The sequence below is a fragment of the Mangifera indica genome, unplaced genomic scaffold (genome assembly GCF_011075055.1).
Source record: "Mangifera indica cultivar Alphonso unplaced genomic scaffold, CATAS_Mindica_2.1 Un_0123, whole genome shotgun sequence".
In the NCBI taxonomy this organism is placed as follows: domain Eukaryota; kingdom Viridiplantae; phylum Streptophyta; class Magnoliopsida; order Sapindales; family Anacardiaceae; genus Mangifera; species Mangifera indica.
Window position 1 is genome coordinate 1 of NW_025401215.1, and position 15899 is coordinate 15899.

General features: G+C 34.3%; 3 protein-coding genes across 4 annotated transcripts; 2 read left to right on the top strand and 1 right to left on the bottom strand.

Annotated features, from left to right (window-relative positions):
* Positions 1-2273: 2273 nt before the first annotated feature.
* LOC123207958 (FAD-linked sulfhydryl oxidase ERV1-like) lies at positions 2274-6195 on the bottom strand. Its single transcript, XM_044625447.1, has 6 exons — positions 5910-6195; positions 4761-4838; positions 3929-3976; positions 3247-3311; positions 2688-2765; positions 2274-2557 (listed from the first exon to the last, which is right to left on the bottom strand). Exons 1-6 carry the CDS (start codon positions 6111-6113, stop codon positions 2452-2454), a joined length of 579 nt encoding a protein of 192 aa, XP_044481382.1. The 5' UTR covers positions 6114-6195; the 3' UTR covers positions 2274-2451.
* Positions 6196-8935: 2740 nt separating this feature from the next.
* Positions 8936-11153, top strand: LOC123207954 (probable polyamine transporter At3g19553). Its single transcript, XM_044625440.1, has 2 exons — positions 8936-10434; positions 10535-11153. Exons 1-2 carry the CDS (start codon positions 9461-9463, stop codon positions 11073-11075), a joined length of 1515 nt encoding a protein of 504 aa, XP_044481375.1. The 5' UTR covers positions 8936-9460; the 3' UTR covers positions 11076-11153.
* A 1045-nt stretch (positions 11154-12198) lies between these two features.
* On the top strand, positions 12199-14352 carry LOC123207961. 2 transcript variants are annotated; one of them, XM_044625449.1, is made up of 2 exons: positions 12199-12472; positions 12770-14352. In XM_044625449.1, the coding sequence occupies exon 2, from the start codon at positions 12899-12901 to the stop codon at positions 13964-13966; it is 1068 nt and encodes a 355-aa protein (XP_044481384.1). In that variant the 5' UTR covers positions 12199-12472; positions 12770-12898; the 3' UTR covers positions 13967-14352. The 2 variants fall into 2 exon arrangements, with proteins under 2 accessions (XP_044481384.1, XP_044481385.1); XM_044625450.1 differs by lacking the exon at positions 12199-12472 and adding an exon at positions 12482-12601.
* Positions 14353-15899: the final 1547 nt, after the last annotated feature.

Consider the following 15899-nt stretch of genomic DNA (forward strand, 5'->3'; position numbering starts at 1 on the left):
AACTTTATAAATAGAATAACATACACAAAGCATCAAGTAGAACTCTAGTTACCCATCAAACCAAGAACAATCCACAAACAGAATTTGTCATCCAAAAAGGTTGAGGCCACACATCTATAGAGATGACAGTTTTTACCCTAGAAAACGGGTCCCACCTCACCCAGCCCCGTATGGGAAAAGATTCCCTAAAATATGGGAGGATGGGGATGGAAACAAAAACAAATCCCAGCAAAAGGGAACAGGACAGATATCTCCCCACCGCACCTAAGCTAAACACAATTGTATACCTTTCTTGGCAAAAACAACGTGAAAATATTATTATACTGTTTTTTCACACATGTGAAATTGAAATTGATATTTGCATTTTTATTCGATTAATTAAATAACCACCTATATGTATTTGAGCTTCAATATATTTTTTTTCCATTCTCTCTTTTCTCTCCTAAAATTAATTTAACTATACACAGCTGGTCAAAGCTCAGGAGGGTGCAGTTTGGCACAATGAGTAATCAGAAGGGGATGACCTCCCAGCACCAGTCCAGTCAAACCAAAAAACCTACAGCATCTGCTGCCGGGGATGAATATTTCCCTGAGGGTAGGAATGGGGATTCCCTATCATCACCATAGTGGGTCTGGGGATTGGAAATTTGGCCCGGCCTTGTTGCCATTTCTACACATCAGCGACTAATAATAAACGAACCAGTTGTTATCTTAAAAAGTGCAAGCCTATTCAATTTGGGGAGTGAATTATTTAATTTATACATTATAAAATTAACTTCAAATATTCAATTTACAACTAAATGCAACCTCAACATTAAGAAATCAATCTCACATTGAACAATAAATTAAAAAAATAAAACTAATGAACCCCTATATTAGCACTTAAGCAGAAGCTGAGCCTCGACTTAATCAGGAAACTGAAAATCAATCTTAATCACTAATACCACAAACTAACAATCATACTTTCATAAAAAAAAAATAATAACAATACATAGGAAAAAAAAAAGGATTAGATCATACGCAATATTTGTATCAGAGAAACCAATTGTCATTTTCAGTTCTTCGATTAAACAATAAAAAATCATCAACAAACAAACGGATTTCAACAGAGCACATATATGAGTTCTCATTGCAGCAGAATATACATATGGGAATTCTCATATTCTTAATCTGAACGACAACAACACGAATACAATTCTTACCAAGTACGAGAACCAGGCCCGTAGTTCTTGGGGTGAGAATTCCAAACGTTGGAGTGACCCATGATTAGCTCTAGCTTCTTCAAGAGAGTCGAAGGCTGCTGCGCAGAGAACTACAAATTGAAAACCCTGGAAAATTGCTGAGTAGATATAAGTCTGAACAAAAGTGAATATTTATAGCGATGTCACAAACCCTAGATTTCTATTGTGAACATGGTGCGTATTACGCATACTAATGAGGTGACGTGGCTTGTAATTGTGATTGGGCCGATCTAAGGGTGTAGAAATAGCCGTACCTCGCTTTAGTCATCCAAGCCAGCCCAAATAGCTCAGCCCGTTGGTTGACACGACATGGGCCATAGGCATCTTGCAAATTAAAATTATCATTTGAGTTTAAATTAAAATTATAAACTAATAATATTGTAACCAATGTCTCTTAATCTTATAAATACGAAGGATTGGTTGAAGGAAGAAGGGGAGAGAAAGAGAGCTAACAATAGAGAGAAGTCAGATATCTAATATGTCCTAAATTAGGTGAGGACAGTTTCCAATACCTTATCTGAAATTGAGTCATTCTTCAAAAGTAATTAATATCATAACCGTGATGTAAATTTTTAAACATCGGATAAATCCATATTAAAAAATAAATTCATATCCAACTTTTTCTTTGCATATATTTTATACCACTATAATCGATATTAAGATTTATTAATAGATTTTCATTATAATACTATGTATACAAATAATCACATAATAACATATCATTGTTTATATTTATTGCTTACATACATAGTTTTATTGTTAAACACTGCACAAAGCTCTATTAGATAAATTACAGTTGATCATATAACTTAAAACATTTATTAATTATCTCTTTGTTAAAAGTTACAGTATAAAACTTCAAACGTTTTAATAGTTTGTTGATATAATACTTGAATTGAGACACGAAGTCACTAGTTCAAACAACAAACAAGCTCTCAAATTACTCAAGTTCAAGCTCGAATCGGCAATAACTGAGTCAAACATGACTCAGCTCATTTGCAGCCCTATGCATGAGGGATCAAGTGATCAGCCTTACAAAAATCCTTCCATTTCAAATTACCATGCCAGCCAACATAAGCTAATTTATCAAAGTTACAATTCTATAAACGTAACATATAATTGATGTACAGTTTTATCAATCTGGTCGACGTTACTTGAGTTTTTCATTAAATTTTTTTAATTGGTATTTGGCTATTTCAATATTTGTCTATTACCAAAATTTTGTAGCTCCCTGTACATCGCATGTCCGTTGCTCACAGTCCAGCTTACCCCACCTTGCATCAACTCGCTCACAGGGGAAAACCAGTTTGCCTAAGCTGTTTAAATCACCCAACGTTAACACTAATAAGTGATTCAGTTGAAATACAGTTCAGGTTTATAATATGGTATACACCTTCAATTTAGAAAAACAAAAGTTTATCAGCAAGAAAATAGAGACAGAGTTACCTTCTATTAACCACATTATGCACATGACATAACCACTGAGAGAACTCAGAATGAGATCCGGCCTGTACAGGATTTGCTCTGTCGTAGGGGATTCAAACATGCGTCCATCAGTATTTGAAAAAGAAGGTAAAAAGGATCATTTATATTAGAGTAATACTATATGTACCAATTATAAATACTAAATGACATATTATCATATGATTGAGTAATTTAACTGTTTCACTTACTTACGTCATAATATGTTAGTTTGTTTGTACTCAGTAGTATCCAACCATTTATACATGTAGTATTATTGTTTTTATTCTTCAAAATAGACTTTAGAATGTCTGTCCACTAATTTAATTCACAAATATTTTATTGATTGATATTATGAGTTTGAGTGTTTGACCATAGTTATATTACTTAGGGTTCTTGTTTTAAATCATATTTCTTTTGATTCCCACAGATAAAAATTTTAGTGGGGGTGCAGGATTGTGGTTATCAGACAGAAAATGGACTCGCATTTAAGACTAGAAAATCCATCAATAGAGAGAGGGAGGTGAAAAGAGATACACTGCACCTTAGGACTTCTTTGAAGTGATCTGCACACTCTTTGCATGGGTACATCCGAGATAATATAGCCATCTGCAAGCCAAATATGATCCTTTCAGTTAGTCTAAATAGGCAGTAAAAACATTCAGTCACTTTTACTATAAATCCAGTTTTAAATCTCCAAATAGTTTACTGGTGTCAAGCCTACAATTAAAACACACATGCAAGAATTATGTCCAAATAAATTAAGCTGACTAAACTTGACCTCAGCATCAGCTGCTAAAGTCTGAAGCTGTAATAAATTAGGTCAAGTGAATGACAGGATGCTCTATAAGAATCGGCCCAAATTTAGTCCCAAACCTGAAAGACCCTACTTGTGCTGCAGCACTACTTTATGCTGTCTAAGGGTTTTTCAGACAACCCTTCTAACTTATTCTAAAGTGCTTTAAGCAAGTTCACCAGAAGGTTATTGGCATCATGAACTGCTCTCACTGCCAACTGATAATTCCAATAAAGCTGCAAAGCTTCATCTTTTATCTTTCTGTTTGAAGTCTAATTTTCAAATACTTCTAGGACTTGTTTTTCCTGCATTGTTAGTGGAGTGGAAATGGTAATATATTCATAAGGACAAAATTTGGTTAGAGAATTATATTGAAGTGGTCATACTTGTGAATGGCCTTTCAGTATCAGAGTGTCAGAAAGCATCATACCAGTTCTTTTACATCCTTCTTTTGTTGTCTTGTTGGTTTTTCTGGATACTGAAACAATAACAAAATTATTTTTTAAAAAATCTTCTATTTACATAAGCAACAATGTAATTCATAATAGAAAAAGATGATTATGATGTGATTTGATCATCATGAGTAGTAAAGCTACATCAAGAATTTTCCCGTCTACTTACGATGATGTTGTTTTGAAAGCAGCATTTGATGTTAAGAAGAACCAAGCAGAGTCCAGGAAGACAATCTTCATATTAATACAATATTACAATACTCTAAGATTAAGAAATACATAGATAAAAATAAATTTTGTTGAGACGAAACTATTTATTCCATTTTATTCTGTCATCTATCAGCAAAGGAATGGCTTTTAGAGGTCTATGCAAAAACAAATGAAAATTTCTTTTATGCTGTCAGGTGATAGATCCATGTGTCAAGTTTTGTCACAGTGATGCATTACATGACAATAATAAATCATCTGAGAAGCAAAACCCAATTAAGGATTTCACACACAAAGAATTAGATTTTATAGATGAGTATCAAAAGGAAAAGATCAAAAAGTTGTCACATTGTTGCTTTTATGAAAGAGGAATACAGGGAAGTTTTAAAAGTCAAGTTGTTTCCTTTTCCCCGTCAATAAGAAAAATTACCTTTACAACAGGGTATGAGCAAAAGAAGCTGGAACTATGAAGAAGGTGAAAAAAGAAAAAGTGATAATAAAGAAAAGCAATCACAAGCCTCTAACATCCATAATTCTCGTAAACAGGATTCAGGAAGAAAACCAACAGAAAAAAGAGCAAGATGCGAAAAACGATGGTAAGACCTGAGCAGCAAGAGCATGAAGAAAAGTCCAAGTTGCTCTCCCAAGCTCTTCTTTGGTCACGGGAGCGGCAGAGCTTCCCTGAAAATAGCAATTAATCAAACAAGTGCACCATTAAAAGTCATAGAGTATATATAGACTCACCAAGTTGATAAAAATCCTCAAACATTTTTGCAATCAAACAATATCTAAGAACAGGAAATCCATATAGTTGTATGTGATTAAAGATCTCCCTATCTCTCCATCCACATGGTTATATATCATACCACAAAAAATCCATTTCTTCTTCAGCTATTTTGTGATAAGCTCTGCTCTATAGATGGCTCAAAGGAAAAGTCAAAGTAGAAAATAATATACTGTCACATTTTTCTAGTATCTAGTCCCTATTTACAACAAAAGATTTGCAATGGCCACACAACCATCCAAAAATGAACAGAGATTTTTCCCACAAATGTGTAAGAAACAGTAAACATTTTTAATTCTCTCAGGATAATATTAAAAAAAAAATCAGAAGGATTACTTTTCCTTTCAGCTACCAATGAAGCACAGACAAGACCAACTGGTATTTTGATTAACAAGACTGTAAAATCAATCTCTCAATCTCAAACTAACTTTCCACTGAAAGCACAAAAAGCACTATCTCCCATAATCCAACCACGTGTTTCTAAGCGAATTCCGCTTCGTTTTATTTCTCCAAACCCTGTCATTTTGTTGTTAACAGAAACAATGGCCACCAAAATATGCCATCTATTTGTCAATTAAAGTTTAAAATCGCATTCAGGAATTACCTTCCATCTTCTTTTGATTCAAAAGAATAGCAAAAATAGAAGCTCTAGCATGTGAGAAACATTATATATACACATTTTCCTCTAATTCCCGTCCCTATTCAGACATTTAGCCAACTATAATGAATTTAATTTCTATATTTAAAATCTCATCAAACAGGTAACCATCCTTGCATATAAAGCAATCAAATCCTATAAATTCAGATACCAAATCACCCCATCAATTCAATGAAGACTCTCCACTCAGGACTTACAGCAAACACTTAATAAGCATAAACCCTTTGGCATACCAAACAACCCCAAAACGACATGATGGGAAAAGGGGAAGTAAATGTTATTATATATAGGCAAGTAGGCTAGCATGTACCTTCAGAAGAATCTGATGGGTGGGGTCCTTGTTCTGTTTTCCGAGTGATGGAGAGGCAGAGAGGAAAGGCTCCTTCTGATTGGTGAATGATGGTAGTGATGGTGACGAGTGACGTTGAATGAAATTAGAGAGATGGGTTTGAACACAATTTTTCACCTTTTGGAAGTTTTGAAAGCATATCTGTAATGGATGATTTTCAGCCATTTTCAGAGAGGGTGAAATGGCGGGAAGACGAAAGATTGGTTGATCCGTTACCGTATTGTATTTATTATTTATTCTTTTTTATTAATTTATCAAATTTCCTCAAAAATAATAATTCAACATTATTTCCTAATTTTTAATACTTTATTTATTTTATCTATCCTTTTGTATGAAAATACTTGGGTAAATAAGTGACATCTACGCCGATCCGATTATTAAAACATTGTTAAATGGTTGTTAGTATGATTCTGCTGTAATTTGGGTTAGGAGCACTACATTTCTATATGAATTATGCGAAAACAAAAAGTTACTATAAATTGAAATAATAAAATTATGGGCCAAAGATTTTCTATCAAATTTTACCCTAATCTAAATAACACATTCATAATAGATAAAAATTTTGAACACTCACTCACCCATGAACTAACTCTTATTAAAATTTTCATTAGAGACAAAAATAAAATTATTATTTTACCCTTAAACCTTTCTACCCTACAAATTTATGTCATTTTGTATCATTTATTTAGAAAACTAATAACCCCCGTTATTAAAATTTAAAAATTTGCATTTACCTCAAGGGTAATTTCTTCCATCTTCGACGATCAATTATCGTTCTCACCATTAGCTGACCTCCCAACCATCTTCTTCTCTCCCAACCAACATTTGCCTTCGTCCGATGAAATCATTCCAGTGGGAACATCAAGGAAGGGAGATGAAGATGGTGGGAATATTAGCTGATAGTAAGAACAACATTCGGTCGTTGAAAATGGAAGAAAAAATCCTATGAGGGAAAATGTTGTTTTTTAAAGTTTAATTTATAGGAGAAATTGTAAGTTTTTTAAAATAAGAAGGGAAAATGACAGAGTGTTTAAAGTTTTAGGGTTTAATGGTAAAATAACAATTTAACCTTAAACTCTAATAGAAAATTTTAACAAAAATTAATCTATGAGTAGGTGTTTCAGTTTTTTAATTAGCATGCGTATGCTTTTAAAATTAGACTAAAACTTGAGTGGAAAATAGTGTTTTACTCTAAAATTATGTGTATAACTTTATACATAATTTTATAATTGAATGCTAGTTTATTTTTAATTTTTAACTTTCTAATCATATAGTTTATTTAACATTTAAAAATAATAATAATAAATATTGAGAGAAAAATGATAATAAATAATAAGTAAATAAAAATAAAAATTAATATAATTAAATGAGTTTAACAAGGTGAGCTTAATATATTGTCATAAAAAATTTAACTTATATTTTTTTATACCACTTAAACTATATCTTAGAAGTAAAATTTTAATTTTTTTAAATTTAAAAATTTCTCATTTCAACTAAATTTGCCTGAAATATATATATATATATATATATTATATATATATATATATATATATATATATATATATATATATATATATATATATTTATTTATTTATTTATTTATTTATTTATTTATTTATTTGATTATGAAAAGACCTTGTAAACATTGGAACTTAAGCTTCCATGGCGGCGGATATGTAGGGCTGGATCCAAGCCGAGTCGAGCTCAGCTCGAGTTCGATTTGGCTAATTTTTCATATCAAAACGACATCGTTTTTAATATATATGGATCAAAATGACGTCGTTTTGTATAAAAAAATTTTAAAAAAATCTACCTAATTAATCCGAGCTAGCTCGAGCTCGGCTCGAATCGAGCAGAGTCCGACTCGTTTCGGACTTGAACCGAACAGAGCTCGGCTCGTTTCGGGCTCGAACCAAGCCGAGCTCAAGCTCGAGCTGGCTCGGCTCGGCTCGAGTCCAGCCCTAACTAAAAGGGAGATCAATTGACTCCCTTTAACTTTTTAAAAAGTTTATAAATTTACAAAAATTTAAATTTGACTTTTTTAATTTAGAAAAAAACTATAATTTATGTGTGGTTTAATAAATTTATCAATAGATGAATAATAGTTTAATTGTTTATACGAATAGATATAAATTAAATCAAATTTAAATATTTTTTTATTTGAGTTCAGTTAAAATAAAAAATAATTTAGTTTTAGTTTGACTCGAGTTTGTCAAGCTAAAATTTAAGGTGATTTGAGATCAGTTTGAAAAAAAAAAGTTTTATTTGATTCAGTTTAAATTTAAAATTTGAATAATGCATCGAATATATGGTTTGAATTTATGGTTTATTTATAAAACAATATTGTTTTACTTATTATTTGAGTAAAATAATATCATTTTGTCAATAAACTATGAATTTGAATTAAGAATCTAAATTATAAATTTAAGCCATCGATTTAAACTATGAATTCATATCGAACTTAAGCCATAAGTCTAAACTACATATTTGAACTATAAATTCCAGTGAAACTTGAGTCGAATACCTAAACTCAAGTTTGACTTAATTTAAAAAATGAATCGAATTTTTGTATTTGCATTTGATTTGAACTAAATGAATTTGAGTTAAATCAAACTAAATTGAACAAATTTTTGAAATCGGACTAAATCGATTCAAATCCAATCATAATTGCTTATATAAAGAATAATATATTTAATAATTTGGTAATAAAATTATTTTATAATATTTAAAAAAATAAAATTATGTTAATAATAATATTAAAAATATCGGTTAATAAATATTTTATTGATTTAGATATTTTTTTTTATTTTAACGTAAAATTTACTTTATTATTTTAACTGTAACCCTCTAAAATTTCCTTCTGGTCCGCCACTCCCACTGACTACCAATTGTCCCTTGTGAACGAGAAATTGACAATGTGTGCAAATTCAACCTCACGTTTTGCTGACAAAAGAGTAGAGACGGAGACTGGAACGAGTCATATCATGCACGCAATCCAATGAAACTCGCTCATTCACCCCACGTCTCAAGGGCCATCTTCTTCAATCTCAGTTGTAATAATCCCCACCTGCATCCACAGCGCGTATGATAACAAGCCCTCTTCGTCAACGCCCTGATATTTTTCTCCAACAACCCATGAGACTATCAATAGAGAATCTTTTTCAGCGTTAAACATGCACCACTCTTTGACAAGACGAACGTGCTGATGAAGTTTCTAACTTTGACTATGGCTTTAGTTTCAAACGAGGACTAAATGTGCAGAACTGGTGTAGGTGGAGATCTACATCCTCTGTTCAATGAAGCGAAACGAAATTCAAGGCATGCAAGCACGACCCTTTTCAGTGATTCGTCAAAAGAGGTAGTTTCTTAATACAGATTTGTAGATTTTGGTGTTTATTGCTTTATGGGTTTGAAGAAACTACCGCCGTAAACCTCAAAGATATGATTTATATGATTAGTTGAATTGCTTATTGATCACGTTTTGGTTTGGCTTCTCTACCTTCTCTGACTGGATGGGTGAAGAAGGGATGGCAAGTGATGTACAAGAAAAGGCTGCCAAGACAAGGCCAAAGTTAACTATACTGCCTCTTATTGCTTTAATATTTTATGAGGTATCTGGGGGTCCTTTTGGTGTTGAGGATTCAGTGAAGGCAGGAGGTGGCCCTCTTTTATCTCTGCTTGGTTTCTTGATATTCCCTTTGTTTTGGAGTATCCCAGAAGCTTTAGTCACAGCTGAGCTTGCAACAAGTTTCCCAGAAAATGGTGGCTATGTTATCTGGATTGCTTCAGCTTTTGGTCCCTTCTGGGGTTTCCAAGAAGGGTTCTGGAAATGGTTTAGTGGGGTGATGGACAATGCCCTTTATCCTGTGTTGTTCTTGGATTACTTGAAGCATTCATTTCCAGTCTTTAACCAGTTAACTGCTCGAATTCCAGCTCTTTTAGGGATTACAATCTTGTTAACATATTTGAATTACAGAGGTCTGCATATTGTTGGGTTTTCAGCCGTTTCCCTTGCAGTATTTTCACTTTGCCCATTTGTAGTAATGGCTGTTCTTTCAATTCCTCGGATAAAGCCTCAGCGGTGGCTAGTTGTGAATTTTAAGAAGGTGGATTGGAGGGGTTTCTTCAATAGTATGTTCTGGAATTTGAATTATTGGGACAAGGCCAGTACTCTGGCAGGGGAGGTTGAAAATCCAAGTAAAACATTCCCCAAAGCACTTCTTGGAGCAGTGATTTTGGTTATTTCTTCATATTTAATCCCACTGCTTGCTGGGACGGGGGCTTTAAGCACTCAGTCCAGTGAGTGGAGTGATGGTTATTTTGCAGAAGTTGGTATGTTGATTGGTGGGTTTTGGCTCAAATGGTGGATTCAGGCAGCTGCTGCAATGTCTAATTTGGGGTTGTTTGAGGCAGAAATGAGTGCTGATGCTTTTCAACTTCTTGGAATGAGTGAGTTGGGCATGCTCCCCAGTATATTTGCTTCAAGGTAGTTATTTTACTTGTAATTGGCTAATCGCAGACTTGATCAAGAACATTCTGACTGTAGGATTACTGACATGGCTGTTGCATTCAAATGCTTTTTGCAGGTCGAAACATGGGACTCCAACTGTTAGCATTCTTTGTTCAGCTACTGGAGTCATTTTCTTGTCATGGATGAGTTTCCAGGAAATCCTGGAATTTCTGAATTTCTTGTATGCTATAGGGATGCTTCTTGAGTTTGCAGCTTTTATAAGATTAAGAATAAAGAAACCAGATCTTTATAGACCATATAGAGTTCCTTTGCACACTTTTGGAGTATCGATGCTTTGCCTGCCACCCGCAGTTTTACTCATTCTGGTTATGTGTCTTGCTTCTCTAAGGACATTTTTAGTAAGTGGTGCAGTTATTGTGCTGGGGTTCTTCTCATATCCGACTCTAGTTCATGCAAAGAATCGGAATTGGGCTCGATTTGATACAGAACCACCAGTTGCTCCTCCTCCTGCCAACCCAGAAGGTGCTTTAGTAGTTTCACAACCTTATCCGGGGGCTGATGAGGCTTCAGTCAGCCTTCTCTCAGACTTGTCATCTGTGAAAATAGAGGAAGCGGGTTCGGAAATTATATCAGGAGGAGACTTGAAAGCAGAGTAAAAAGCAATTGCTTTTAATTGTATGAATGTATCAGATTGTCAATAATCTAAAGATATACATGGGCACCATTCTTGATTACATGCAACGCCATTTTTCAAATCTGAGATTACAGTTCTCAGCTTTTCAATATGTTGGTCTTGTTTTAAAGAGCAATCTTTGGAGCCATGCCTGAGCTTTAGGGTCAAATTCTACACTTAGAGGAGATATTTAGGCTAGTTCCCAGCCATTGTTGGCAGTGGTTGGCTGGTAACTATTGGGCAGTTTTGATATTTTGTATTTTTATAAAATTTTAATTATTTTATTAATATGATTTCTAAAGTCAATTATAAATTAGAATGTGTTTCACCAAACACATTTGATTGGTTACAGAATAAATGAGTGCTGTAATCATTACACCATTTTGAGCTGTGATTCAGTGGAGAAAACCACGCAGGTGAATCACTGATTAACCGTAAAAATAATTTATCTGAAGTGATAATTGATGTCAGCAGAAACTGAAAATAATGAGATTGACATTGAACCAAATTTTTGAGGAGGAGATTAACACGGGATAAAATTGGAAACGACAAAATCAGTGCAAGGAGGGGCTTGCGGAGAGGATATCAACATGGAATAGAGCCAAAAAAGACAAAATTAATGTCTAAAGGAGTTGGAATAATTAGAATAATATTGGAAAAAGGGTGTCAAGAGAAGATCGGGCGAACAAGGTTTGTGTAGTCTGAGAATGGGATTTTTTCTGAACCCTATACTTTTTTTATATTTCTTTTTAGAAAAGTCACTTTAATCACTTTGCAAAATGAAAACCGACATAATTACTGTTATATTTTTAGCCTTTGAGTTAAAAAAAACAAACTCACTTTTAAACAATTGATCGGTTCTAACTATTGGTCCGATCGATCTGATAGGAGAATGATTTGGACCGGGGCCATGAACGGGGCTTAACCTGATATGATTATTAAAACTTTGTCTTTCATATGTAATCTTTTTCAAATGACTGAAGGACCCGTCCGATTTTGTTGGATAAATAAACAGCGACCGAATCTACTGCTGTTACACTTTATTAATACGAAAAAACAACCGGATGATGTCGGTCTCCTTCAGACACGGCCCTTGTCCTGTCTGCTAACAGCGTAAACGGATGAAAACGAAGGTAAAATAAGGGGAATCTGACCAAACAGGCCCTTTAAAAATTCGCATTACAACCTCAAAAATGCGCACGTGTGTTGAATCCTGAAGAGAGTGAAAGTCTTTTAGATAATCTCTGTTTGGTCTGTTTCTGTTAAACATAACATTGACAGTCTTTAGATAATCTCTCTTCAGAAACTACAGACAAAGAATCGGTCATCAAGAAACTTATTAAATTAAAGAAACAAAAAGGACAAATTCCACCTATCTTGGTACGTATCTCTCACTTAATCTTCTTTCATTTTCAATTCATTGTTTGGGTTTGTGATTCCCATCGAAATGTCAAATGGGGTTTCGTTGATTTTGGGAATCAGTGCTTCAATTTGTCAATTTCGTTTTTGGTACCTTTTTCTTTGAAAATTTGGTGTTCTTGTAGTTTATGTGTATTTATTTTTTATTTTAGTTTTAGCGATTTATGAAATGCTCTAAGCTTAAACTTTTTTTGGGTTTTTTTACGTCTTTGTACATAATGATGCTTTTGCATTGATGGAGGTGTATTTGTTTTGCAGATTGTCTCCTCAGTTTGGGATTAGGGTTTTTAATTCTGAGTTGAAGACAGTTTGTTGTATATTCTGGTTTTATTTCAGGATTTGATGTGGATTTTGCTTAGATAAATTGGAGGAATTTATATTTACAAAATGGAGGGAAGTCCAAACTTTACTCGAATTGACACTTTAGATCTAAAAGCTCTGATTTTGCGGAAGATAGGGCATCAAAGAGGTCAGAGCTACTTTGATCAGCTTAGCAGATTTTTTAGTTTTAAGATTAGCAAGTCTGAGTTTGACAAATTTTGTATTAGGACTATTGGTAGGGAAAATATCACTCTTCATAATAAGTTTATTAAATCAATTGTCAAGAATGCGTGTGTAGCCAAAGTTCCGCCTGTCAAACATATCAAGAAAGTAGGAAGCAGCCTTAATATTAAAACAGTAAGTGGAAGCCAGAGAAGTAGTCTTCAGTCCCTTTATGGGGATGCATTTCCCCCATCTCCTCGGAAGGGTAGGTCTATGGTTAATCGTGATAGAAAATTTAGGGACCGTCCTAGTCCGTTGGGGCCTCTTGGAAAGCCCCAAAGTTTTGCTGCTGTTGAGGAATCAGTTTCTAAGGCACAAGAGCAGCAAAGTGCAACTGAGTTACTTTCGCTGGGTAGTAGACCTCCTGTGGAAGTCCTATCTGTTGAAGATGGAGAAGAGGTTGAGCAGGCAGCTGGAAGCCCAAGTGTTCAAAGTAGAAGTCCAGTCACTGCTCCTCTTGGAATTTCCATGAATTTTGGTGGAGCTCGTGAATCTCTTTTCAATATATCTATACGTAATGACTACCATCCAGTGACATGTCTGAACAGTGCTGAGCTACCTGATACAAGATCATTAAGAAGTCGTTTGGAACAAAAGTTGGCGAGGGAGGGAATTACTGTCTCGGTGGACTGTGCTAACCTATTAAATAATGGGTTGGATGTGTATTTGAAGAGGTTGATCGGGCCTTGCATTGCTTTGGCTAGGTCAAGGTATCAAAATGAACACCTGAAACAACAAATTGGTCGCCTTATACCCAGTTTCAATGGTATGAGGTACATGCAAAGGCCTACAAGATCCAAGTATGCATCTATGTTGGACTTCCGAACTGCAATGGGGTTGGATCCCAAAGTACTTGGAGAAGCTTGGCCAGTCCAACTTGAGAGAATTTGCTTCTATGCTTCTGAAGAATGAATGAAACATCTCCTGGATACAGTTTAGAAATTTATAAGATTATTTCGATATAAATTGATGATTACTTTTATTAAATCAATTATTTTACCTTTTCTGTAAAGTTTCTTCTCTATCAACTATGGAGTTCTTACAACCATTAACCCAGTTAAATAAGTCGCAAAAGCTGTCAGATGTTTTGGATCAGGTTGACAAAATATCATTTGAATGTCAGCAGTGATGTCTGTTTAGAAGGGGGCCATGTCTATATGATACATGTATAGTTTTAGATAGTAATGAAAAACTCAGTGTTTAGGTGTTCAAAACTGTTCTTCAATAACAATCAAGTTGTGCTTGCCCCTTATGATGTAACAACATTAGAATGAAAGAAAGTATTTTTAAGTTATTAAGGTCAGTTGTTCAACCTTTTTATTATTCCTTTTTGATCATGCCTGACTCTCTTGAAGATGGTATGAAGATAATTAGATTTCAAAAGCTACATGTAGGTCATGTATCAATGTCAGTTAATTACAAACCTTTGAATAACTATTCTTTCAGCATGGCAGCTTGATTTAGGTATTGATATTTTGCATCAATGTTGGATTAGTGGATGGTTGAAACTCTATAATGATGCCTTCATCTTGTTCAGTAAGATCTGGAAATTGATCAGATTTTCCTTTGCCATCAAACTGTTGCACTCTTGTCAGTCTGCACCGACACATCACTATTGTCAGTTGATCTTATTATCATTCTAACATTTGAGACCAGCTCAAAAATGAAGGCACTCTTTGTTTGGTTTGTTGTTGCGGTGTTTACATTCTAAGCAATGTTTTTGCCTAAGAAATCACTTCATAACATCACTGGAACTGAGTTATCATTCAATTTGAAGTTCTTCAGAAGGCATTTCTTAGATTGAGATCTCTCTCCATTGGTCCTTAGTACTAAAGTGCAATTCTGATTGAAGTTACAAGATGTTTGCATCCTTTCACAGGTGAGTTTTGCTTTTTCACTTTCAGGATGGATGAATACAGAAAACGATATGCTATTCTGTTTGAGCTTCTTTCAGGGAGGCTGTGAGGAGATTAAGGCTGTAGCATATCAAAATATGCTTCAGCATCCACATTCATGTATAAAAATTGAATGCATAAGTACTGCATATATAGTCATTTTTTATACTGTGCATTCCTCTGCATACATTCACCATACCTTGCATTTGGTTGACTTATTGTAGAGCTTAATGACCAAAAACTGTCTAGTGTGCATCATTTGATTAATGTTTAAAAGCCCGACACATCTCATTTTGGGTGGTTGCTACAGAAGTAAACATATTTTTTCTCTGAAAATATCTGTTAATGTGAACGCTTTGTGAATGGAGATCCTTCCAGTGCGGCATGCTCTAGAACCAGATTGATATCATGTTCTTAATGGTTTAAAAATGTCTGACTGAACATGTTATAATAAAACAATCCAATTACCACAATCTATGAACTTTCTTTATCATCATTGAATGCAATGGAGTATGAAGGTGTAGACTGGTGTAGACTAAATATTTGTCTTACCTAATATTCGAGTCCATATTGTGCGACTGTTGTCACAAGATTATCCTACTGCAGGAAGGTTTAGGTGTTTGGTGAGTTCGTAACTATGAAAATGCTCAGAATGTTTGACTGAGGATTCTGCAGTGGAATGGAGAAGGCAGCAGACATTATTCTTCCCCTCGGGAGGAGCATGAAATGATTGTTAATCTCACAACTCCTGAACCTCTTTTCTCTGAGCAAAATCGTCAAGGTCTTGTACTGAGGGTACAGCGGTAACTTTAGTAGTTTCAGATTAGTCAGAATACTTTTCAGTATGAATTTAGTATTTTCTATTCCGGGCATGTTGCCGGAAGCCAGGGACTTCAAAAGAAGTAAACATCATGAAGAAACACCAATTTGAACTCAGCTCAAATCAAAAG